At 35.5% G+C, this 26,756-nt stretch overlaps 2 protein-coding genes across 2 annotated transcripts; both read right to left on the bottom strand.

Moving 5' to 3' along the window:
* Positions 1–1,577: 1,577 nt before the first annotated feature.
* Positions 1,578–4,888, bottom strand: LOC127870795 (uncharacterized). Its single transcript, XM_052413287.1, has 2 exons — positions 4,653–4,888; positions 1,578–2,860 (listed from the first exon to the last, which is right to left on the bottom strand). The coding sequence occupies exons 1-2, from the start codon at positions 4,807–4,809 to the stop codon at positions 2,163–2,165; spliced, it is 855 nt and encodes a 284-aa protein (XP_052269247.1). The 5' UTR covers positions 4,810–4,888; the 3' UTR covers positions 1,578–2,162.
* Positions 4,889–20,644: 15,756 nt separating this feature from the next.
* Positions 20,645–26,333, bottom strand: LOC127875081 (uncharacterized protein F36G3.2-like). Its single transcript, XM_052419898.1, has 2 exons — positions 26,091–26,333; positions 20,645–21,684 (listed from the first exon to the last, which is right to left on the bottom strand). Exons 1-2 carry the CDS (start codon positions 26,167–26,169, stop codon positions 21,008–21,010), a joined length of 756 nt encoding a protein of 251 aa, XP_052275858.1. The 5' UTR covers positions 26,170–26,333; the 3' UTR covers positions 20,645–21,007.
* Between the last annotated feature and the right edge of the window lie 423 nt (positions 26,334–26,756).

Genomic DNA, 26,756 nt, shown 5'->3' with positions numbered 1-26,756 from the left:
GGAAAGTTTGTCTTGCGATAGCAGAGATTTATTTGAGAGCATGGAACGACAACTATGCTTGCAGATTGGATCGAGCTATGCTGGTTTCAATCAAATCTCTGCGCGGACGTTGTCCAGTCGATAAAAGATATTCCCGGTTTTCAATCAAGAGTATGTTAGGAACAACAATCTACGAATGGTATTGCATTTTGGTGGTTCGTATGTAAGGAGGTTTGGTGAACAATTATTATTTTATTTCCATGGCTGTAATCATATGCAACGAGCGTCTTTTTTGTCGAATGATTTACATAATTCACGAAATAATGTGTATTCGGACGAGCAAATCAATTTTGGATATAAATATTGTATGGTAGGATCTTGTTGATTCGTGGGTTCTTTTTGAGTCTTTGGTTTAGGGATCGCATGAAATTCCCTGATAGAATGTTCGCACATGAAGAATTTTGTTACGGAAAAAAGTTTTGACACTGTCACCATCGTTTTGCTGATCAAATGCGATAACACGGGTCAATATTGTGATTCGCCATAACTCGATACGTTCTTATTAAATATTTCCTCCTTCATGCGTTGTACATATAGTGTTACTAAGTAAAATTTATTTATGAGTATTTTTTATGCCACACGGTATGTTGACATTCTTTCATAAGATATAAACCTACCCGAGAATCCACGGCTCAAGCAAAATCTTATTTTTCAAGATGGCGGTTTAACCTTATCAACTATATCTATTATTTTGATGTTAAAAGACAATAAACATTAGAAAAAAGCTACAAATATAAAGACCAAGGTTAATAACTATGCTTACAATGATTCATAGTAATATATTTATAAAATATTTGTGATGTAACCTCTTTTTTGAAAATTCCATGAGTGCAAACAAAGAACATAAGTTAAATTAATCATAAAGGTTAGTTATCTATTCCCAAAACGATTTACCTTTCAAAGAAAATGTTAGAATAAACTTGATAAAAATTAACAAATAATGAACAAAACAAATTTATGTGTTTATAATACACATTCATTTACACGGAAACAAAGAAGCCACATTAACATTAATTGTAACACTTTCTGGAAAAGTTCCGATGACTTGTGAAATCTACTTTACATCATTTCTGAATGACGAGAAGATGGAGCCTGAAAATACATGGCCTGAAAGCACCGCCACTTTATTCTCCAGGAGCGGGTTCAGGCCAGATCAATATTCTTGTGAATGATTAAAATGCTGCAAGGTCTGGATTGCAGCTTACACTATTTTTAAAATTAATTAACAGTTAATGTACACATTTTATTTCAGAATTTACTAAGTAGCATCATTTGCATGTATTGTACTTTGCTTCGTTCATTTTCAAAATAATAGTGACATTTTTTTTTACTGACCATCTTTTAAAAAGTCTTTTATTTAATATGCAGCCCAGCTTTAGACGTCGTTCAAACAGTTTTTTAATCAACATTGTTTGGAAACATTGTTCTTTACTTTCTTTATGCCAATGAATAGGCTGCCTATGAGACCTCACAATAGCCAGTATACTTGCCCCAAAATACTATACATGTCTTTCTTAAATAATGATACATAATAGTGATGCGTTGAAAATTTTATCATAAAAGTTCTGGCTCTGCTGTCGGCTCTCTAGCCCAGCCAAAAATGGTGAGTGTTACATTAACTAAAAGTCAAGCATTCTACTGTAACAAACAGACACAAAACTATCACCAGTTCAGAAGGTTGCCAAATTAACAAACACAATTAACAAACAAAACGTGAAATCAATTGTTTTGTTTTGTTCATATATGCAACGAGATTTTTACATATTAAGCTCAATATACAGGCTTTAGTTTTTTCGCGCATCATAAACACTATGTAAGCACAACACGTTTTTTACACGTTTGTTCAAACGTATTTAGGAAACGCGCTACACACGTTTTATACAACCGATAAGAAACGATGGTTATCCGTTAATAATCCAGTATTTAAAAAAAATATTTCCTTCGTCAGGAATGTCATTTTGATTGTTTAAACATAGTGCTCACTTTCTTTTACATTGATGACAATTATATTGAGAATCGTCATTTTACCAAACTGTGAACAAGTCCCTTTACGAATATATACGGCATAATCATAACTAAACTGCGTCCCTTTTATGAACGGTTGATCAGTTTTTACAAAAGTTTCAAAGGATGGTCGCAGATGATAACCACATTTTGTCTCCAATTGTCTCCACAGGATATTTGTTATACATTCGGATGCCAGAAAAGTCAAAAGGAGAATCGCTGCGTTCAAGATACTTTGGCATTGGTTTTCCTTCGATTTTCTCAAAATGCACGACCCGACCTTCCGGTACATCTTTGAAAAGCTCTCTTAACATCGCTTCAACAACGCCTTCATCATCTGCAAAGACGTTCTTTAACTCGTATTCTTGATGGGGCTTTTCATGAATGCTTCCATACCCCACTACCTGGTTACTATGCAACGCAACCACAGCCCGTTGGCTGTCAACGCAGAAACAGGCCCGCAGAATTCGCTCTCGATTCAATGTAGGATACACCTGTCTGTCATACTTCACCATCATTGGCCAGAGATCTTCTGTCAAATCCCTGCACGTGTATTCGGACTGAACCGATTTCTTCACAGCCTCATTAACGCAAACATTGAAATACGCTACTTTTGATGTACTAAACTTGAAGCCGTTGTTTTCGTACCAATCCCTCGTATAGGATACGGCATCCAAAGCGATATTTCTGTTCCCAGCTCGTTCAATCAACGCCTGCCATATCAATTTTCCGATCCCTTTCCCTCTCAAGTCCTCCCGTACAATAAAGTTTCCAAGATAAAAAATATCCGGTGTGGCGTGGGTGATTCCTCCATATCCTTAAATACAGACAAAAAATACAGTTTGTTTTTATGCACAGACGAGTCGTTAATACATGTATTATCACGAATTAGGCATACATATTTGTAAACGCATTTATTCGTTCTTGAAAGGTAAAAAATAAAGTTCCTAGTTGATGTCGCCTCACATACTTGTATAGCATACGTATGTTGAGACTCAACCTAATATCCAACTTAAGGCTTTTTGTCTGACGTATATCCCGATGTAAACCCTACGACTAAGTAAACACGTATAAAGGCTAATCTTAGTGAGCTTCATCCGTTTAGTGAGTGTCTATTCGTCACAAAATTACCTGCCCCACCCTTGAAAAATGATTTTCATAAAGTAATTAATCAGTTATTAATCGGTTCACTTGATCAGTATTTTACAGCGCCATTAACACTTGACCCTTAGTCTAGCAGCCCGTCGTAAAGATGAAAATAAATTACGTCTGCTTCTCTGGCTTTTCGTTCGTACACGTATATTAAGTTGTCTCATTGTAATAAAGTTTCCCTGCTTCGAACATTTTAATCGCGTTTTGATTACAGTGATCCGTTAAGCCATGATCAAGGAGATATTACCCAAACGCAATTAATCATTTAATGTAGTAATAAGGGAACACCAAAAAATATCTGGAGAGAAATTTTGTGAACGTCAATGGATACATAAATATTACATTCATATAAATGACTATTATGCTTGCGTACAGATAACATTTTGTAATGAAAATTAAACACACATTTTATGTAAGTAACTAGCACGTTAATATTATTCGCCTATATTTCGTAATTTCATCATTATATTATGTATACCTCAACAACAGCGAGTGTAGTAACTGTATTGTAGCGATTCTATTTGTGTAATGTGGATTGGAAACAATGCAAATGAATTAAAAAGAACTATCTAACCGTACTTTTTATTCCGTCGTTTTGATTCAAATATTGTTATTGCATTTCATTTTTTACACTAAAAATATTAAGCATAAAAGAATTCTACAGTAATCATTAAATTTTTATTAAAACCTACGGATAACTGAACATTTCGAAGTCAAAGATCAATTTCTTCGCCAAAAATTAATGGACCAGAACGAAACTTACACTTGATTGTAATTCATGTAGGTACACGAACACACCAAATAGCAGGTCAATACCTTAAAGGGGCCTTTTCACAGATTTTGGCATATTTTGAAGTTTGTCATTAAATGCTTTATATTGATAAATGTAAACATTGGATCTTAAAAGCTCCAGTAAAAAATCAAGAATAAAATTAAAAAAAAGTAGCCGGTACCAGGGCTCGAACCAGTGACCCCCCGGAGTCCTGGAATAAGTCTGAAGTAAAAACGCATTAGCCCTCTCGGCTATTCCGCCGGTTATACACCGGTAAGTATTTTATACCTTATATAACATACTTATACTAATAAGCAATCTTCGTACTTTCGTAAATTTAAACGACAACAACAGAACTATCCAAATTATTCAATCGTTTCGCGTTGCAACGCTTTATAATTTTTATGTTTTCAAATCGTCAAAAGATACATATAATGGCTATATTGGACTATGGTAAATGTTCAGTAATACTGTTTCCTCACAAATATCATAACTAAAATGAAAATTTGCGAATCTGAAACAACTTTTCAATTTTGTCAATTTACCAAACCGTGAAAAGATCCCTTTAAAGTGTTTCGTAAAAGTTCGGAAAATGGAAAGGCGGACGGACAGATGGAAAAACAGACAAACTTTTTAGTTTTTACACACTCCTAACATTTATAGAATAGCAAAAGTAGGTACATACCAACCGCTTCGTCATTCTCATCTACTGTCACCATCAGGTACTTTGGATCCTGCGCAACGTTGGCTTTATGACGTGTCATATCAATACCGACCCAGTCTTCATTAATACAATTTTCATCTCCGTCTTTTGCGTTTCTCACTTTAAACGAACTTTCCATTTCGCAAATGTGGAACTAAAATTGTGTATTTCTAAGTTTATTTACGGGTCCATTATATAGCCTCTTCGTAGAGTGCATCTATAGGATGGACCACTGTGCCAATTATCGGACCAGACTCATAGATACGTCACGCGCACCTGCATGTTTTCATTCTGTATAGCGTTAACTTTGTAAGACCGTGATGATATAAATGAATGCTATTTTTGGTCAAGTAAACATGTGTTTAGTACTTTTGCACAATTGTGTAATAATTCAATTGCAACAAAATATTTTCACATAATTCATGTATACACTTGTTTTTGCAATAATGCATGCCATATATTGACGTCAATATAGCCAGATACTTATAAGTTTGTTGACAGTAGATGCACGCTTGCAAATGGGTTCAGTCCGTATAGGTCGTGACAAGATTACAATGTAAATGATTAATTGGTGTTTGTTTTGAAAATAAAATAAAAACGCCCAAATATGCACTTCGATTTTGTTTGTTTGACCCATCAATTTGACATGTTTATGCAACGATATATGCAACGATATATGTATTTGAGCAGAAATATCTTAGCTACTAAAGGAGAAGGATCTAACCCACAGGAGAGACACTTTAGGTTTATCTTCAGGACCCCCATAAGGGGATGGGGTAATGTCTTGGTGGATTTGGACGGAATTTGTAATGTCCTGGAAGGTTTATCAGTTGATAACAATATTTTATTGACTTGAAAAACTTGTGTAACAACTGAATAAAGAACAAAGAACTACCGTAATTACTCTAGTTTAGGACATCCTCTTTTTTAGCAAAAATAATTATTTTTCGTATCTCTAAATTTTCGGACATACGGGTTTTCGTCTATAATTTATGTCTCTTAAGGACGTACGCGGCAGTTTAGTTTCACGCAAATATTTTTTTTACTGAAACACCGGTTGCGAAATAAGTGCAATATATTTCGGATATTCTGATAAAAAAGAATGTAAACAATGTTAGAACGAAAGAACAACAAAACATGCTTAAAATGAACGCAAGGTAAAAAAATGGACAGTTTTTGTCCATGAAAATTATATACCTTTGATATGACCCTTTAAAGGGGCCGTCCAACAGATAAAGAGTCGTATCGACGCGAAAAGATATTTTGGGAAACTACGAGGATTGCTTATATAGCTAAAAAATACATCCGATCTAAACATGAGCGTGGATGGTCTAGTGGTCTAGGCGGTCGATTTTTTACTCCAGGAATCCAGGGGTCAGTGGTTCGAGCCCTGTTGAGGGTTACTGTTTTTCCTTTAAAAAAAATTGTATTCTTGTTTTTTGTTACTGGAGATTTTTAGTTCAAATGTTTAAATTTACCAATATAAAGCATTTCAAGTATTTAATGACAAGCTTCACTACATGCTTAAATCTGTTGGACGGCCTTTTAAATATATATTGTATACATCTTGTTTTCAGTTATTTACTGTGTTATTCTTCTTTTACTCATATTGCTACACATAATTTGTGTTTTCATTTACATTTAAATCTACTTTTTCATTGGCATACAGCAATACATGTACTAGTAATGTGTTTTGACATGCACCATGTACATGGTTTTCACTGTGTTTTTAAATTGTATTTTAATACATGCAGTTAAAATGCATTTGTGAACAAACGACCCTGGTGACCTATTGTTTTCTTTTTATATTTGTATTAAGTCATAACTCATTAAACATTTATGTAAATTTGGAAAAAATCTAGGTGGAGGAAGTCATGTTAAAATAATAATGACTTTGATGCATTTTATTTATTTTCAAATGTAACATTCTGTTGTTTTTGTGTATGTTTAAAAATTGATAAAAAACATGAATCAATGGATTCATGTTAAAAAACATTAATTTGCAGTCAAATTAAATCAGTATTACATATTTTGTGAGGAATATAGTGGTTGTTTTCAACACTTTTCTCATTAATTTACTCTAGTTTTTATGTTATTACCTTATTGGTTAATTGTTATTGTGCTGAAATATGCTTGTTGTTCAAGTGCGGATAAAAAATGAACAACACTGGTGACCCATGATTTTTATTTTATTTTTCTATCAACAACAGATGGTTCTACCTAAAAACCAAAAATTATCAAATTCTAAGTGAAGCAAAATTTGCATTAAAACTGCCGCGTACGTCCTTAATTTTCGGACAGTACATTTTACCGCGCTTTTCTGCAGACTTCATCCCTGTTTTCGCATCTTGTGACACTTCGATCATGGATTTTTCGACGGGATTAAGGTCATAACGCCCCATTGGTAAAAAAGGGACCATGTGCCTTCTAATTTCAATGTCTTATGGTTCCTTTTTGCACCAATGGGGTGATAAAATATTGCACATTCATGCCTGAGGGCAATGGGCCATAACATTCGCGTAATTGGGTAAATAACCGGTAGAAAGTAATCGATTTACCCAACAGTGTCGTCCTATAAAGGAAGCAGAATGTTTTCTGTTTTTACGTTTTTGTTCTATATCATTTAATACGAGAGTTAGCAAAGCTGTTCAGTAGTATTTATTGTTTTAAGCAGATAAAGAAGAGTTAATCACAAGAAAATTATTGAACATTGATTTATTTAATTTAGTTCAATATAATTATAATATTCGGACACCTTAATTTATGTCTCTCAATTTTCTGACATCTAAATTTTCTGACACGAATTGTCCGAAACCTTAGAGTAATTACGGTATTCGTTGAGTTTATTTGTGTATGTGTTATGACGTTAAAATGTGTTGTACCTCTTCATATACTTTTTAATCCCTGCATAAAAAAATATTTGACACATCATCATGAAATTTTGATTAAATAAATCCTCTCATATCACCTGCCTTCACGTTGTCCTTGTTCGGATCATTGACCGAGACTTTATGATAGCGCATTTTTGAAAGGGCAAATGCAGATGATTTTTACTTCTTATGTTTCCTATATTATCGCTTCATTACAAACTAAATTCATTTGTCTACTAGTCAGTGATAGCTGTATGTATCGGCAGTGATCATATCCTAAATAGTTATGTAAACAATCAAGATGCGGACTGTAATTATGTATAAATATGACCTTAACAGTATTATTTTAAAATAAACATCTTGCCCTGCCACGCACATTTAGTATATTTATTTCAGATAGCGTGTATGATGTTTTTGCACACTTTCTTTCGTGGATTAATTAGGGCTCACAAAGTCCCTACAAATAATTGGCGTCGCACTGAAGTGCGGCGACTAGTATGTAATACGTGTTTTTTTTCGCTTATGGGAGGAGAAGTTATTTTACGGATCAATGTAAATATTTTTGTAGTCAGAATATCTTGCATAGTGGTGCTTTTTGTGTGTAAATTAGTGTAAATAAGTACTGCATTTGTGCCTATTACATTTACTACAACATTTATTGCCAATAATTCAAAGCTAATTCTTTTAATTAATAACTGATCACAGGGACTGGGCAATAATAAAAGATCACAGGGACTGGGAAAATACGCGAACCGGTGAAACTTTCTGGTTTTGAATAAAAACAAAACATAATCAAAATATATTTATTTTGTGGTTTTTCTAACAATAGCTTCATCTTGTAAGCGTAATTTCATATTTTTCTCAACTTCAAGGGGAGATGATTATGAACTTATTCTTACGTTGCTCATTTACGATAGGGGTTTAGTACTCATTGATATGAAAACACTGTAAAATTTTTAATGTGTTTACGAAACGCCCCCCCCCCCACCCTCTCACACATATATTTCACGGGCCTAATAAAAACAAAAAATGGTTACAATAAAACAGCATATTTATTTAAACTAAAATGTCTACATCAAATCAAAAAGTAAACATAGAACACAAATAAAATAATTTGATTCTACTGGAGCTCGAACCTTGGACCTCTCACATGTGAAGCGAGCGTGTAACCACTACACTACGGAACCGCTTGAAAAATCACCTTCTAACTAAGATATTAATAAGCTATTAATAGTCGGTTTCAATGTAAACCCGGAAGTTTAAACGCTGGATAGTGAGCGGGGTTAAAGGTCCATACCAAAGGGTCCATACCACTGGCAAGATACGGGTCAGGCCTGCGGCCTTCTATATGTGGTTCTTAAAAAAACCTGTAGGAGGACTTGATAGTAATGAGACTTGGGTGCTGTGATGGTGCTCCTCATTGATAAGCGGCTGCTTCCTTTATCAAGACTCATTATTACAATTACTAATACGTGTCACGCTTCGCGCTTTATAGCGCCTTTATTAGTAACTAGGTGGTTGCTAAGATAGTGGAACAAAGAAGTTTTGTTTTTATACAAAGCTAGAAAGTTTCACCGAATCGCGTATTTGCCCAGTCCCTGTGATCTTTTATTATTGCCCAGTCCCTGTGGTCAGTTATAAATTAAAAGAATTAGCTTTGCGTTATTGGCAATATATGTTGTAGTAAATGTAATAGGCACAAATGCAGTACTTATTTACACTAATTTACACAAAAAATCACCACTATGCAAGATATTCTGACTACAAAAATATTTACATTGATCCGTAAAATAACTTCTCCTCCCATAAGCGAAAAAAAACACGTATTACATACTAGTCGCCGCACTTCTGTGCGACGCCAATAACTCTTTGAACTAATTAATAGAGGCAAAGTTTATCAACACCATGGGTCTGGCATTTACTAGCATTTCAAACAATCATAACAACCCAAGAGCCTTTGGCCTCAGGCTGTTATGACTGTAGGGTTGTTACGGTGGGCAGTATGAATATTTATCCATGTGTTAACCTCAAATAAAAACGAAATTATAGTTTAGATTTTCTTTCAACCCTTTACTAACTAAAAATGGAACAGTCCAATAAATTATTTCGTCATTTACTAATGAAATCTGCGTGGAGGTTGTGCCTATTGAAAAAGCCGGTCCAGCCAAGGTGCCTTCTAAAAATTCGAACAACAAATTCAGGAGATACGCAATTCGTCTTATTTTGACATAAAACTAAATCAAATGTTTCACAGATTTTTTGAAAATTATTTTCAAATTCTACTAAAGAAATAAAAAATAAATTAGAAATATTTTTTTAAATAAATATGTGACATCACACATGGCCTGACCCCTCCCCTCCCAATGTCACAAATTGTCACACTTTCTTACACCCACTCCCCTCACCTGGAGCATGAAATACTTTATGGACGGCCTCTAGATGTATGAACAAATATGACATTTGAATACAAATGGGGAGCTACAGTTAACTAATGCTTTTTAATGCAGTGTTATAGGTAATTTATGAATTAGAATGTATCATAAAAATAATCATTGACGTCCTAATGTAGTATTCCAGTATTGACAGGCTGAGAGCTATGTGAGCTCTAAAACGACCCAATAGTTTTACCGGATAGGCTAGGGACGACAATTTCCGCTCTGATGGAATCGTTCGTTTAAATGAACTATCTTCTTTAAGAAGCTTATGTCTAGGCGGAAAGTGTCTCCGCATTAGCATGTGTGGATTAAATCAAGCCTGGCTTTCCCACAGCTTGTGTCTAGGCGGAAAGTGTCTCCGCATTAGCATGTGTGGATTAAATCAAGCCTGGCTTTCCCACAGCTTGTGTCTAGGCGGAAAGTGTCTCCGCATTAGCATGTGTGGATTAAATCAAGCCTGGTTTTCCCACAGCTTGTGTCTAGGCGGAAAGTGTCTCCGCATTAGCATGTGTGGATTAAATCAAGCCAGGCTTTCCCACAGCGCGGTTAAGTGTGGATGAGTTCCTGTTTGCATGACAATCTAACCACTACGCTAAAATGTCGAAGTAAATTTAGTTTAAGTTATTCTTTCCCGCACGAAGTATCATCTGAATATTCATTCGTTTCCTTGTTTCTAGTGAGAAGACCTTACCTCAAAGGCCCCATACAGCCGTATGCGAAGGTTATCTACCAAGAACGAGGTTTCTGAGCTTCTACAAGGCAAACTGGCAATGACTTACCAAGAGGTCCCTAAATATGGTATGTACTGTCTCATATACGAGTTTCTGAGCACAAGGTTTAGAATAACACGGGCGTCGTTGCAAGTCTAATTTCAGGTGGAACAGCGGGATGTTGCACTTGGGTGTCCGTCATTCAATTTGACGTCACCATACATTATGCGGACTTTACAGGAAAATACAGAGTCATTCTCCTCTGTACCCAAATACTGTATAGAGGAGCAGTTAGAATATTCTACTCCGGATTCTTGCTCACGTGTCTTCGAGCAATTGCGGTGAACGCCTTAACGTTTACTTTCTACATGCATTTATTGAATCATTTGGAATGCCATTATAAGTATTTAAACCACCGAACAATATATATATATATATTTATACTGTCCCTTCTGTGTATGTAAATTGTTCCAACATTGGAAGATGTGTTTCGGTAAAAGTATGGAGTATATATCTGTGAATGAACCATCTTTTTTTGGGGATGGGGATTTCACAGTATGTCTGCTTCATTCTGCACCGTAGCTAGGCGCACACGCCGAAGTCTCCAATGTCTGTCTGTCTGTCTGTCTGTGTATCTGGTTGTTCACGCATATCTTTCTCCATATATATATATTTATATATATATATATATATATATATATATTGCTTTCATAATTAATAAAAATAGGTCGCCGTGTCATCAATTATGTTAGTTTCACCAACAACTTAGCGAGTATTGTCATTCTGTAAAAATGTTATATAAAATTAAGTAATGTTGAATAGGAATTATTTTTGAAATAACGTGAGCATTAATTGATCAAGCTATTTTTGCGCTTGCTATCTCCAGTGTCCTTTGGGTAACGTTTTCTGAACCTTAATGAAACATTGGTTTTATCTTGACCATATCTAAGCAAAGTTGAAATCTGGGTCACGTGTGTAAAACAAAAACTAGTCATTATTAAAGGTAAAATTTTTCATCCCATTTTGATGAGACCTGGACATCATGTTTATATTGACAATATATAGGCGAAGTGTGAATCTGGGTCTTATGTGTCTGAAACAAAAATCACCTAGTCCAGTCGTACAACAACCGTGTTATTACTCAAGACGAACATTTATGACTAACTCATTTGGATGAACTTGGTCAGAATGTTTATGTTGACAATATGTATGCAAAGTTTTAACATTTTAATATGTATCCACAAGTCATTTGGTCATATAAAATAAATAACCACGTGACACTGTTTGAACATGAGTAGAAATGGGACATAATTTTAACAACATATTTTTTAATAATATATCATTCATCTATATAATTTAAATTGATAAATCTTTATTTTGCTGTTCTAAATCGATATTTGATATCATTATTTCAAGTGTACATATGAATGGCAATTTTGGAGGTAATTAACATATTCATCAAACACAATATTAGCTAAAGGAACTGCGACGATCTGGTTTTATAGTACTGACTAACGCTGTACGCTCAAGCTACCATCGAATTGAATGTCTTCCAGAGTCGAACAATACTGGAACATTTGTGACAATGAAGTATTAAGCCACCATTGTTGTTTGACAACGTTAACATTATTTCATTCGAATGAGTTCGTCTCGATCTTTACCGCGTGCTCAGAATGGTCGAATTAACTTTCACTTCCGTGTTTCATGTTTTGTTCAGTAAGTCAAGTCCGACCAATTCAAACATTGTTTTAATCCTCCTGTGACCGAGTATCGAGCGGCTAAGAAAACGAGTTACATTATTTCTGAATTAATGCCAACAATGCAAAAATAAACGATATACCTTCATAGATTTGTTTAATTCCCGTTAAATCAATTTCAAAATTGTTATATGCAGCATGTTTAACCACGCAAAGCCTATAGTTCCAGACACACCTGCAATAACATGCACTACGGGCTTGTTTACCTGGTACGTCACATCGGAAAGGCATAGCAGTCGATTGCAATTTGTATAAGGTCACTAAACCTAAAAATTCATTGATCATATTTTATAATAACTTAAACAGTAATCATACTTTTTTATTATTTCTTTTTACAATTTAACACGTTTCTTTCGGTCAGTTTTTTTAGCAATTTGTGCACATAAACGTGCTCAAGAATTTCAAAAACACAAACGTTCGACATGTGTACAAATAAATTTCGGCATATATGCTACTATTAAAAGATTTTCTGAAATAAGCGCCCAATCGAGTCAAGGTATTCCCACAGAACAAGTGTCTACCAGCTGACGAAATGTGCGCGTAAAGTTTCATGCAAAAGTATTTCAGTAAACGATTAATAAATTTAAAAAAATGAACACGTTGTGTTTACATAAGCACAGTCGTCTGCTTTTCTTTGAAATGTATGCGGAAATTGAATGAAGAGAACCAATACAATATATGGAATATGGAAATATGGCTAAATTTGGACAATTTTAGTTGAACTTAAATTTTGAAAAGCAATTATACCTGTTTTTTCCTTATTTTAGTTTTGTTTGTATTTATTTTCAAACGTAGTAATGAAACAAAATACTCAAAGCGCATTCTTGTGAGGTCATCACGAGAGCCTCGTTCTTAATCTAAACAAATAATTGATACTAGGATACGCTCGATATGAGGGAATCGTACGAAACGAAAAGCAGGATCCTACTCTCGTAAACTGTATCTGAATATTTTTTTCGGCGTAGCTGTTTCACCCAGCTTTTCACCTTAAATGACCGTTACATAACGGCAGCAGATCCTAATAAATACCATTCGAATATTTCATTGGCTGATTAGAAATAAATACCTAAGAAATTTCAACGCAGATTTGTCGTTCCATACATTCACATACGATGTAATATGATAAATTCTCAACAACAAAAAACGAACACATAGTAACATTCAATAAATGCGTCGTCCGATATCCGATTAATATGTTCACTACAAAAACAAGACTATCATACAAAATGTGCATGTTCACATAAAAAAGATTACATATATTATAACCTATTATAAATTCCCCACTTATTTTACTCAACAATCGTTTCAATAACAGTCAAATAAGTAATAAAAACCGATCGCAATCAATAACAACGCATTCTCGAATTGAAATCCAACATCGAGAGTTAGACTCAATGATGTAGCAAAATTCTGCAATCACTTGCACCAAGGTTACACTACATTAAGGCCAAGGTTCAACACTTCGCTAAAAACCAATGGACAGGAACACATATTATACTTAATTAGTAGGTATACTCACAAACGAACACTCTGGGCAATAAATAAAAGCGTTGCGTAAAAAACACTCCGGAAAACGGAATACCGGACTGACGGACAGACAGTCCAGTCCGACTACTGTGAATAAAAGGCGAATTGTTCTTTCTTCGAATTCAGAGAAAAAGAAGTCTCCTTGTCATAAAGTGGAGAAAGCCTTGCTTGTTCTTTGTGAACCAATTATAAAATATAAAACTCCAATAAATAATATTAGTTTATTAAAAAACAACATTGAATTCACACATGTATATGTCTTCCTCTGTTTATGTCAGTGAGCACAAATGCATTTTTGCATAAAACATATCGGTATTATGTTTTTGCTTTGATAGAGTTAACTCTCCTGTTATATAGACATATCACTTATTAACTCATTACAAATTATTTGTAAACTTAGGGCTACTAAATTGCAGGTACCAGATCCAGATCCTCTAATGATCGTACAGCGGGGAATTTAGAATAATCACACAATTCCTCAAGAGGAGTACCAGCTGCTCCTAAACGAGAACTTTAAAGGAAACGCTGTACGCATACAAGTTCACGAACAGAGATTTGAAAATATTCTACAATGTTGACCATGACAGGATATCCACATTTTGATTCCTTTAGATGGGTCATGTCCTTTTTGTTCCTGTCATGGAAACCTATGGGTCAGCTATGTGCTGGTGATATTCCTCTAACGGTTTTGACAAATATGAAAAAGGATTCTCACATAAAGACTTAGCTGTGAGGTTTAAGAGAACCCCTACCCAGGTCTCTGACACCGTAAACATTAGCATCCCTGTGATTGCCAACAAGCCAAATCTTTCATACATTTGCCGTTAAAGGAATAAATAAATAAAAATCTACCAAAGTCGTTCAAGAGGTACTATAGAAAATGAAGAGTGATAATAAACTGAAACGATTTACTTATTTAGCGCCCATCCAATATAAATGCTCGATTAGATCCTTTGTCCACTTTAAACAGCACAATATTGCAGTTGCTAATTTGCATCTCAATGCATGGTAAGATTACCTTCTTGTCTGGGCATAGGACGGACGTGTGTCAGACAAGGAACCGACTGCGCAATCAGGGTTTTACAATAACCCGGAACCCGTAAATTTGGTGTAGGGAGACCGAGGATTGCTTGTAGCAGAAGAACTTTCAGTTGTGTGAATTTTTACTGTTTGTGTGTGTATATATACATAGATATATATATATGCGACTGATGCTTTCAAAAACGCCCTTCACGGTGCACTTGCCACAGCAAACTGTTGTTCTGCGCTCGGGACATTGTTTCCGAGTTTTGTCACTGCTGGAGACTAACCGAAGTCTTCAACAAACGCCTCACAGGTCCTTGTCATTTCCCTGTTATTGCACACTTCTTGAAGAAGGAGCCTGTTCGGAAGCTGCAAACATCAACATACCTCTCGGATATTGAATTAATTAAATGAAAACACTATGATGAGAACCATTTTTGTACAGCATTTTTGCTACAAACCAGGAGTAATGGCCCCATGCATAACATTTTAAATGGTTAAAGGAAATTCTTAGTGGTCGAAATGATGAAGTGTATATATTTTTTCTCTTAATATTTTCTGACTGCTCTACAAATATTTCTTTGCATTAAGTTTAGTAAATCACTTAACAAAAACGACTGTAGCACAACATTCATTAATTTGTTAGTTATTTTCATGAAAACATTTGCGACACAATGATGCAAGGCAGATCATATGGGGAAATCTAAATTATAAAAAAAGCAGGATTTAGCTTCAATGAAAGCCTTGTAGCAAAAATAAATAAATAAAAGAGAAAAGAGAATTCACGCTACATTTTTATTTCGGGTTGAAGATCATCGTCTTCTGTAGCACTGTCCGTATCCTAAGCACCCTTCGTTATGGATCCATTTCCGGCGCGAAAAGTCTTCGCTGCTCCTGCAAGACTCTTACTTGCTAATCTATAACCAGTCCAATCTCCTGATGCGGCCTGGATTTGTTTATTGTCCGATTTGCAGATTCGCCATGCTTGGGCTTTTAGAAGTCAATATCCACTATCCGCTTTGATGTAACCTGAATTGTTTAAGAAAACATTACGTATCTGTCTTAAAATTTAATAATCCCAATAGCTTTAATGTATAACAAGAATTATTATGGAAATTTCAGTCGGTCTTTTATAGTTTCAAATTTGAATATTTGTGTTGAAACATGGCTGCAGGCTTCACCCAATCTGCAAAAAATAAATAAATAGATGAAGATATCATATTCTGTGTTCTTTATAATACAGTTGGCAGGCTTTAGTGCTATACAAAAGACTAATTATCAACAATATTGTTGAAGATGTTTAAACATATAAACCAATGTGATATTTACCGATCTTTGCATGTGCAGTGTGCATCTATCACTCGAACCTTCTGCTTATAAATTCTGATCCAGGGTTCATGGGGCTTATTGTCGGCTCTATATAATGGTGCAAGCTTGGAATTCAAAAATAAAATAAGACTGTCATCGCGAAAAGTGAGTTCTGAACAAGTCTAAACATTCCCTGATATGCAATCATTATACTCATCCGGAGACTTTTGGCTTGTATTTTTCTTAAGTGTAGTGACCCTATGTGTTGATGATATAATTGTATCTTCACATCATAACACCACCCATTCAACCTGTTCGAATACTGATCTGTGATAGGTTTTTCCGTTGAAATTCTATTTCTCGTCGTTTTTAATAAGTGCAATTGTATCTAAGAATTGGTCATTTTGCGTCATCGTTCATTTTCTGCGTTGCTTTCCGCCATTGTTGGTCCTTTTTGCCTACCAGCCCATCGCACATGCGCGAAAATCAATAATCAAAACAAGAACATTAAATTCGTCTAAATTTCGCTTATTAAAACCTCATTTCAAATCACGAAAATTACAACAACCAATAGATTATTATATCACCTTTATAATAATACTTTATAAATGACGTTACGTAAAAAAAGAATTAAGTTGTACGCCAAATCACAACTGAAAGGTGTGAATAACCGGTTTAATGGAGTTTGGTAACAATTATCAGTTTAGCCATGGTAAATGAGGTATTAAATATACACGAACGTATTTAATTATTTAATTTATAAACCAAAATAGAAAAAATATATTGAGTCATATCTTCTGTAAAAATGATTTTTGTTTTTGCATAGATTACATTTTGTATTCCAAATAACAAATCCATTTCTTGCACAAGACTACCTCGTTATTTGCTTTAATTTATTTCCTTCATCATTGTATTATATATTTTTAAACAAGAATTAGTATATTTAAAAAATATGCCAAAATGGCAATGGGAATGTACGAACTGTATTGTAGCGGTTCTTCTTGAGTAAATTAAATTGGAAAAATGCTAATGAATTTAACGAAGTTTATAACCCTAATGTGATTTACTCCATCGTAAAATATGGATTTTGCATTTCATGTTATACTCAAAACCGATTTTACATTAAATAATGAAAAAGCAAGTATTAAAATAACATATGTCACTTAGAGAGAGGCGCGCCATGATACAAGCAGAAGTCAGAAAGGCAGAAGAAAACAAGAGACAAGCTAGTGCGGTAGAAATGGGAATACATGGAGCATGGACCACATGGAATACAATTGACAGGAAATTGACCTGGGACGACATCTGGAAGTATGACTCAATCAGACTTTCCTTCCTTCTTAGGTAAGCCCATGACCTCCTACTACCACCCGCAAATTTCTGCCATTGGGGAGTCACACCAGACCCTAAATGCCGTCCCGGCACTCGAGAACATGTTTTTTCTTGCTGCCCTACAGCTCTGTCACAAGGAAGATACAGATGGCGCCACGACTATGTCCTCAGAGAGGTGGCCGACTGGCTGGAACAAGAAAAGAAAAAGGAGCGCAGTAGCACACCGCGACAACACTTGATCAACTTCGTGAAGCCGGGTGAAACTGCACAGAAACAGCCGACACAGAAAACCTCAATCCTCAACGGCGCAACTGGATGGAGCATGCAGGTCGACATTGACAACAAGCTGGTCTTCCCAAGTATCGTGCACACAAACCTCAGGTCCGACATCGTGCTGTGGTCAGAGGCAGTGAAACGACTCATCATAATCAAATTAACTGTACCTTGGGAAACCTTGGGAAACCGAATGCGAGGAGGCCAACGAGAGGAAAAAGTCCAAGTGTACAGGACTTCTAGAAGCTTGCAACCAAAGATGCTGGCGTACTTGGTTGTTCCCCTTAGAAGTAGCCGCTAGAGAGTTCTGTGCACAATCCGTCGGGTCTACTGGCAGGGATAGACGGCGGCCTATCCAGAAACTATGCCAAGCTGCAAAGCGGTCGTCCAGCTGGCTGTGGCTGAGGCGAGATGATGCAGCTTGGAAGAAGTAGCGCTATCGACATTCACACCGAAGCTAAGGTGGCCCCACCCTCCCGAGATGTCCTTTGTTTAGGGGCGAAACATTGACGACGGAGGGACTCCATGCTGATGATGAATGTCGATCAGCAATACACAACCACCATATAACCTGAGTCTACAGGAGATTCATGGGTGGGTGTGATATTGTATTCAACCAATGATCGAGCTAAAACAACTGGCTTTGAACTGTACACGTTGCTTCAAGCTACTGAAAACACATTTGTCAAAGATTTCTTCCTGGCCCAACCGAACATGAAACTACCAACTTGCCGGCAACCAATCCTTTTTTTCACCAACCGTCGTGCAGAGATTTGACTGGAACCAGCATAGATAGATCAAACGCCTTCATTACCAACCACGTGATGATAGCAGAGCCACGAGGTACTCTTAATTTCCCGTTGTTATCTTTACTATTTTAATTTATGTAATTTATTGTTCTTATTATGAACCTAAACGTATACACTATTATCAAATATAAAGCAAATGATACTTTTTTCATTATATTATACTAAAACAAAAAATAAAATCCTACCAAATCTTGTAGGGTTTTCTTGTGATGGAAGATATTGAATTTGAGCGTGAAACGAAAATTATGCTTGGAGATTAAATTTGATCGAGCTCTGCTGGTTCCAATCAAATCTCTTCGCGGAGGTTGTCCAGTCGATACAAGATATTCCCGAATTTCAATCGAGAGAATGTAAGGAACAACAATATACGAATAATTTTGCATTTTGGTGGTTCGTATGGAAGTAAGTTTCGTAAACAATTATTTGTTGTTGTTATTTCGATTGCTGTAATCATATGCAACGAACGTCCTTTTTTGTTTTATTAGTTTCATATTTCACGAAATGATGTGTATCCGGACGAGAAAATCAATTTCGGATATAGGTATTGTATGGTAGGATCTTGTTGAATCGTGGGATCTTTTTGAGTCGAGGATGTAGAGATCGCGTGAATGTTCGATATTCTTGATAGAATGTTCGCACATGATGAAGTTAGTTACGGAAAAAAGTTTTGACACAGCCACCATAGTTTTGCAAATCAAATGCGATAAAACAAGTGGATATTGTAATTCGCCATAACTCGATACGTTCTTATAAGATATTTCCTCCCACATGTATTGCGTTTCTAAGTAACATTTATTTATGAGTAATTTCTATGCTACACGGTATGTTGACATTCTGTCACGAGATATTAACATCCCCTAGAATCCACGGCTCAAGAAGAACCTTATTTTTCAAGATAGCCGTTTTACACTTTCAACAAATTATTTAGATGTTTACAGACAATAGAAATTGAAAAAAGCTACAGATATAAAAACTAATCTAAATAATTATGCTTATAAAGATTCATAGTAATATATTTATAAACTATTTGTGATGAAACATCTTTTTTGAAATGTGCAAGAGTGAAAACAAAGTACATGAGTGAAATTAAACATTATGGTCACTTAATTATTCCCACAACTATTGTCCTTTCAAAGACAATGCTAGAATAAACTTTATAAAAATGAATGAATATGGAACTCAACTAATTTATTTGTTTTTTGACACAGAAACAAAGAAGCCACATAAACACTAATTGCAACACTGTCTGGAAAAGTTCAATGACTTGTGTAATCTACTTTTTATTATTTCATAATGCCGAGTAGATGGAGCCTGAAGAAACACCAACACTTCATTTTTCAGGGGCGGTTTCAGGCCAAATTCAAACTTCTTGTGAATGATTAAAATGATGCAAGGACTGACTTGCAGCTTACAATAGTGTTGAAATTAATTAACAGTTTCTGTACACATTTTATTTTGGAATTTACTAAGCAGCATCATTTTTATGTATTGTTCTTTGTCTTGCCCATCTTCAAAATAATTGTGTTAACATACATTTTTACTGACATGTCTTTTGTTTAATGTGCTGCCCTGCTGTGGCGTCACTTAAACATTTTTAATCTCCATTATTTGGAAACATTGTACTTTATTTTCTTTATGCCAATGAACAGGCTGCCTATGATACTTAAACAATAACCAGTATACTTGCCGCAAAATACTATACATGCATTTCTCAAATAGTGAAACATAACAGTGATGTTTTCAAAATTGTATGAAAACTTGTTCTGCTGTCCGTTCTCTTGCCTAGCTAAAAATGGTGAGTGTTACATTAAATAAAAGTAAGGTATTCTAATGAAACAAAATGACACAAATCTATCACTAGTGCGGAAGGTTTACAAATGAACAAACGAAATTAACAAACACACATGAAATCAATAGAGTTTTATTGTGTTCTTGTCCTAGATTCGTACATATCAAACTCAATATACAGGCTTTAGTGTTTTCGAGAATTATAAACACAAAACCAACATGTTTGATCAAACTTGAGGAAAAGCGTTACACACGCTTTATTTTACCGATATCACAAGATGATAATCCAATGATAAACCAGTATGTTTCATTTCTAAGCCAGGAGTGTCCTTTCGGTTGTTCAAGCATAATGTTAACTTTTTTTAAACGATGACAATTATATTGAATATTAAAATGTGAACAATTCCCTTCAAGAATATTGACAGCATAATCGTAACTTAACTGCGTCCATTATATGAACGGTTAATCAGTGTTTATACAACTTTCAAAGTATGGCCGCAGATGTTTACCACATTTTGTCCCCAATTGTCTCCAAAGGATATTTGTTATACATTCGAATGCCAGTAAAGTCAAATCGAGAAACGCTGTGTTCTAGATACTTTGGCATTGGTTTTCCTTCATCTTTTTCAAAATGCGCCAACCGACCCTCCGGTACTTCTTTAAATAGCTCTCTTAAAATTGCTTCAACAACGCTTTCATTATCTGCAAAGACGTTCTTTAAACCGTATTCTTGATGGGGCTTTTCATGAATGCTTCCATACCCAACTACCTGGTTAACACGAAACGCAACCATAGCCCGAGAGCCTTCCGCGCAGAACCAGGCCCGCAGAATTCGCTCTCGATCTAGTGTTGGATACACCTGTCTGTCATACTTCGTCACCATTGGCCAGAGATCTTCTGTCAAATCCCTGCACTTGAATTCAGACTGAACCGATTTCTTCATAGCCTCATTAACGCAAACTGTGTTATACGCTACATTTGATGTACTAAACTTGAAGCCATTTCTTTCGTAAAAATCCCCCATATAAGATACGGCATCCATAGCGATATTTCTGTCCCCAGCTCGTTCAATCAAAGCTTGCGATATCAATTGTCCGATCCCTTTCCCTCTCCAGTCCTCACGTACAATGAAGTTTCCAATATAACAAATATCTGGTGTTGCTAGGGTGATTCCTCCGTATCCTTAAATATATACAAAGAATACAGTTAGTCTTTATGCACTGACAAGTCATTAATACATGTATTATCATGAATACGGCATACATATTTGTAAAAGCGTGTATTCGTTCTTTGAAGATAAAAAATAACATTCCCAAGTTGATGACGCCTCACTTACTTATGTAGCATACTTATGTTGCGACCCAACCTAATATCAACCAAATGCTCTTTGTCTGATGTATATCCCGATGTAAACCCGGCGAATGAGAAAACACCTACTTAGGCTAATCTTGGCGTGCTTCATCCGTGTCTATTCGTCACAAAATTACATGCCATATGCCTTTTTTATCGCTTTACAAAATGAATGTCATAAAAGTAATGAATCAGTATTAAATCAGTTAACGTAATCAGCTCCATTTTAACTTGCCCGTTCGTCTAGCCATCCGTCGTTAATATGAAAATTGAATACGTATGTTTCAGTGATTACAGTGATCCGTTAAGCCATGATCACGGAGGCATTATCCAAACACAATTTATCATTTATTATAGGAATATTGAAACACCAAAAACAATATCTAGAGAGATATTTTTTTGAACATCAATGGATACATAACTATAAGCTTCATATACATGACTTTTTCTTCTGTAGAAATGATTTATGCTTGCATATAGAAAACATTGTGTATTCATATTATAAACCCATTTGATGTTAAAGACTAGCTCATTGACATTACCTTTATTTCGTCACTTAATCATTATATTATATATATCTCAACACAGCGAGTTTATTTTAAAAATATGAAAATAAAACTCCTCGTGAAGCAACTCTATTGCAACGATTGTACATGTGTAATATCGGTTGGAAACAAATGCATATGAATGTAACGAACTATTTGACCGTACTGTTTTATTCCATCGTTTTGTTTAAAATATGGTTATTGCATTTCAAATGTATTTTTGCAATGAAAAGATTCAACATTACAGAATTCTAAAGTTATTATTAAAATTGCATTTGTCAATTAAACTTTGTCTTTTAGCATTCAGCATTATAAAGTAGGAACGGAACCAGCCCTACTCGATTACTTAAACTTATTATGTTACAATTCAGTTATCTAAGGGACCTGTGGTTGGAAGTCAGTTTATGATACCAATATCTGTCGGTTTATGATACCAATATTTGTGGTAATTCAATTATTATCCCCCGCCATAGGAAGAGTAATATTTTTCTGGCGTTGTCAGTGCCGGCATTTTTGTGTCCGGAGCCATATCTTGAAAGTGCTTCGGCGGATATCATAGAAACTTGGTATGAGTACATATATGGATAAGAGGATGCTGCACGCCAAATGGCATTGTACACCATCTGTTGCTAACGGAGTAATATCCCATTGTATCTTGAAAAAAAAGCTTTTTAATATAAGCTCAGAGCTTCACCTCCATTAACACATGAACCAGAGCCATGAAACTTGCCATAGTTGTTCTCAATCATCTGGGGGTGCTTCACATTCAACACCCATAATCCTAGGGGCTAAGGTCAAGGTCACACATTGAGGTCAAAGGTCACAAATTTGATGAATTATTCATTATTTAGTCATTCCTTTACTATGCATCAAAAGATTCTGCATTTTATTGTCTGCAAACCCATCACAGGTACAAATGAGTTAAAAATAATTGACAAAAGGCACAACCCTTCACTTATATCTTTTCTTTTAGTTACACACTCATCCATAAACAAAATTTATTTGGCGGGGGATATCAATTCAACGAATTTGCTTGTTTAAATAATTATTGCGGCTGAAAACGCGGTCGGTTGTTTATCAATGTTTCTGACATTGATCTGTATTGTTCAAGTAAAATTGGAAGAAACGCTTCTTATATTTGCGCCGCTCAAGTAAAGCTCTTGAACTTTATTTTTATCAAGACTCTTCTAATTTTTCTATGAGTTCTTATCAATATTGTCATCTTACCATATCTCGTCGTTAATTTTGCGAATAACTTCAGATTCACTGATACAAATATAATATAACATGAATATAGAGAAACAGTGGGTTGCATTGCAACAATTGATTGTTTGATGCGGTATTTCAAGAGCCCGTATTGCGAGTGAACAGAGATGTCACAGAGTTAGATGGGAACAATGCACCGGAACATCACTGTAATACAAATAATATATAATTTATATTGTATAAATAGCTAAAAGGAATATGGAGATAAAAAATATAATGATGTAAGAAATAGTTGTGTTGTAAACCGCTCACTAAAATATGTATCTTTTATTATTTTAAAAAGTAGTTTGAGACACTTAAAGGGAAAATATATTATTTCATTAAAATAAAATCTACATAAAATACCGCTAAATGCATGCGCACTATTGATAATATTACTGAAGTGTAAAACTCTTATTGATATTACTGTTCCGATTTCGAATCCCATTGCGATTCCACAGCTGTCAGGTGTATTATTTGCTCTATCCCATTTGAAATGACGCATGCCTTTATCAGTTGTTTAAGAAATCATCAAATAAGAAGCCTGGCGTTTGTGAATGACAATGCCCCCATACGGCGCTTTGAAGTCGCACATTAGCTATTTTAGAGTCCAATTTCGCCAAAAACTATTTACCTAAACAAAACTCACGCTTCATCTTCACGCCATGTAGGTAGACTCACATACCAATCAGCTCACCATCTGAAAGCGTTGCTTTAATCGATCGGATGGCAACTCACACTTCATCTGTAGGTCATGTATGTAGACTCACATGCCAAAAAAAAGCTCAGAAGCTTTGCGTTAAAAACCCTCCGGAAAACGGAACATTTCTTAGTTAAAGGCCCATAACTACCCCCAAAATCAATGGACTGCAATTAAACTCACACTTTATCTGTAGGTCATGTGGCTAGGCTCGTATACGGAAAATTTCGGAGTCCAAGGCCCATGACTTCGCCTAAACTTCATGAACCGGAATGAAACTCACACTTAATCTGAAGGTCATGTAGATAGACTCACATACTTAGAATTAGCTCCTCACTGGAAAGCTTTGCGTTAAAAAAATCCCGATAACGGGCAAATGGGATCATATAGGAAATTTTTAAGTACAACACCTATTTCAGCGCCATAAATCGATCGAGTGAGACTCCAGGGGCGTATATAATGGGGAGACAGGGGAGGCGGCCGCCTCCCCAATATTTCGGCTAGTCGTCGTTATGTAAATAAAAAGTAGTCTCCAAAAATCGCTGCCCCCAAACCAGTATTTTTGTAATCACGCGCCGTCAGTGCAGAAGCCATGTGTCCCCTCTCCGTTTGCTCCGAGGTTGCCAATAGTGATGTGTCAATATCCCTTGTTAGGTGTCATCAACCAAGGGCCCAGGTTAATGTCATTGCGTCAATTGTTTTATTGTTCTTTTCCGTGATTGCACAGTCGGTGTTTTGATTAAGGCAGAGACTTAGATATCTACGTCTCTGATCAAGGACAGGCTTTTCTTTTTATGTTAATTGATCGCTTTAAATCAAATGAAACTGCCACTTAAAACAATTTTGAATAAATATACGCGTGAAAAACATTAATATGATTGAATATATTTTTGTTCTCTAAGCATTCAGTTATTATTTGATTAGAAATCATTGAAATAATATTATATATGTAATTGTTTACTGTTCAAAATGAGTATTCCTAATCAGCCTCGAAATTTTGCTTTTCCTAAGCGTACATTCGGGAAGAAAAAGCCAGAACAGCGTTCATTCCAATCTAGTTGGTTTGATTTGTTCACATATCTCCACTACGATAAGGTATGTATATTAGTATTAAATTTTAGATTGCGACCGTTCTTACTACCTAACGTCGATCTAAATACAAACGAAATTAAGAAAGAAAAAAAAACATACAAATAATTCTCGTAATGTTGCTTAATAATGTTTTGTTTTATTATTTACATTAATATTTAACACAAAATTAAGTACACAAACAATGCTTTTTTTTCAGAGCCGGGACCTTGCGCCCGCCTCCCCAATGTTTGGAGGTTATCTACGCCCCTGAGTGAGACGAAACATCTGTAGGTCATTAAGTTAGTTAAACATTACACAAATCAGCTAAATATTGAAAGCTTTTCGTCAAGTGCCTTCGGAAAAAAGGAAATTACCAAGTACACGGCCTATAACTTCGTCAAAAATCAATGAACAAACACGAAATTCACACTCAATATCTGAAAGCGTTGCGTTCTCAGTCCAAGGCCCATAACCCGAAAATCAATAGACCGTCACGAAACTTACACATCATCTGTTAGTCATGTAGGTGCACTCACACAACAAATATTGGGCGAAAAAGCGTCGAGAAAAAATCGAAAAAGTAAAGCACAGTGCGACTTCTTTGTGCCTACCGTTGGCATACAAATACTGATTTTACACACACCTAACCTTTGTAGGAAAGTAAAGTAGGTACATACCGACCGGTTCGTCATTTTCATCTACTGCGACCATCAGGTACTTTGGATCCAACGCAACGTTTGCTTTATGGCGTGACATATCAATACCAATCCAGTCTTCATTAATAAACTGTTCGTCTCCGACTTTCGCTCGTCTCACGTGAACCGAACTTTCAATGTCGAAACTGTCGCAATGTATGTATGTATTTCGAAGTTTATTTACGGGTCCATTAGCGTATTTTTAAGGGCGGATCACTGTGCCAATTGTCGCTTACAACTATAAGATACAATCTAATACGTTGCGTCACGCGCACCTGCGTGCTTACATCCGGTATAGACAATCCCAGAATCGATGAATTGACCACCGCCATATTGGCTATTACGTGACCCCGCCACCATCATGGCACTGAAGAATTTGACAGATAACAGCGTCCTACATAGGTGACACGTAAAACGCTGTAATCTGTCAAATTCTTAACGTAATGTTTGAGGCCGATTTTTTTTAAAGAAATCCTTTCAGTCATGCCTTTGCTTAAAACACAATTATTTATTTATTGAATTCGAAGATAGTTATAAAGGTTCCGCAGTCTGAAGTAAATTTTGTGATTTTAGCGTTAATAATTCCGCAGATGTTAATTAGCGAAATTTTTATGACCGAAATATACAATTTTTTTGAAAATCAGATAT

This window comes from Dreissena polymorpha, chromosome 3 (genome assembly GCF_020536995.1).
Source record: "Dreissena polymorpha isolate Duluth1 chromosome 3, UMN_Dpol_1.0, whole genome shotgun sequence".
In the NCBI taxonomy this organism is placed as follows: Eukaryota; Metazoa; Mollusca; class Bivalvia; order Myida; family Dreissenidae; genus Dreissena; species Dreissena polymorpha.
This window is presented reverse-complemented; position numbering and strand designations above follow the sequence as displayed.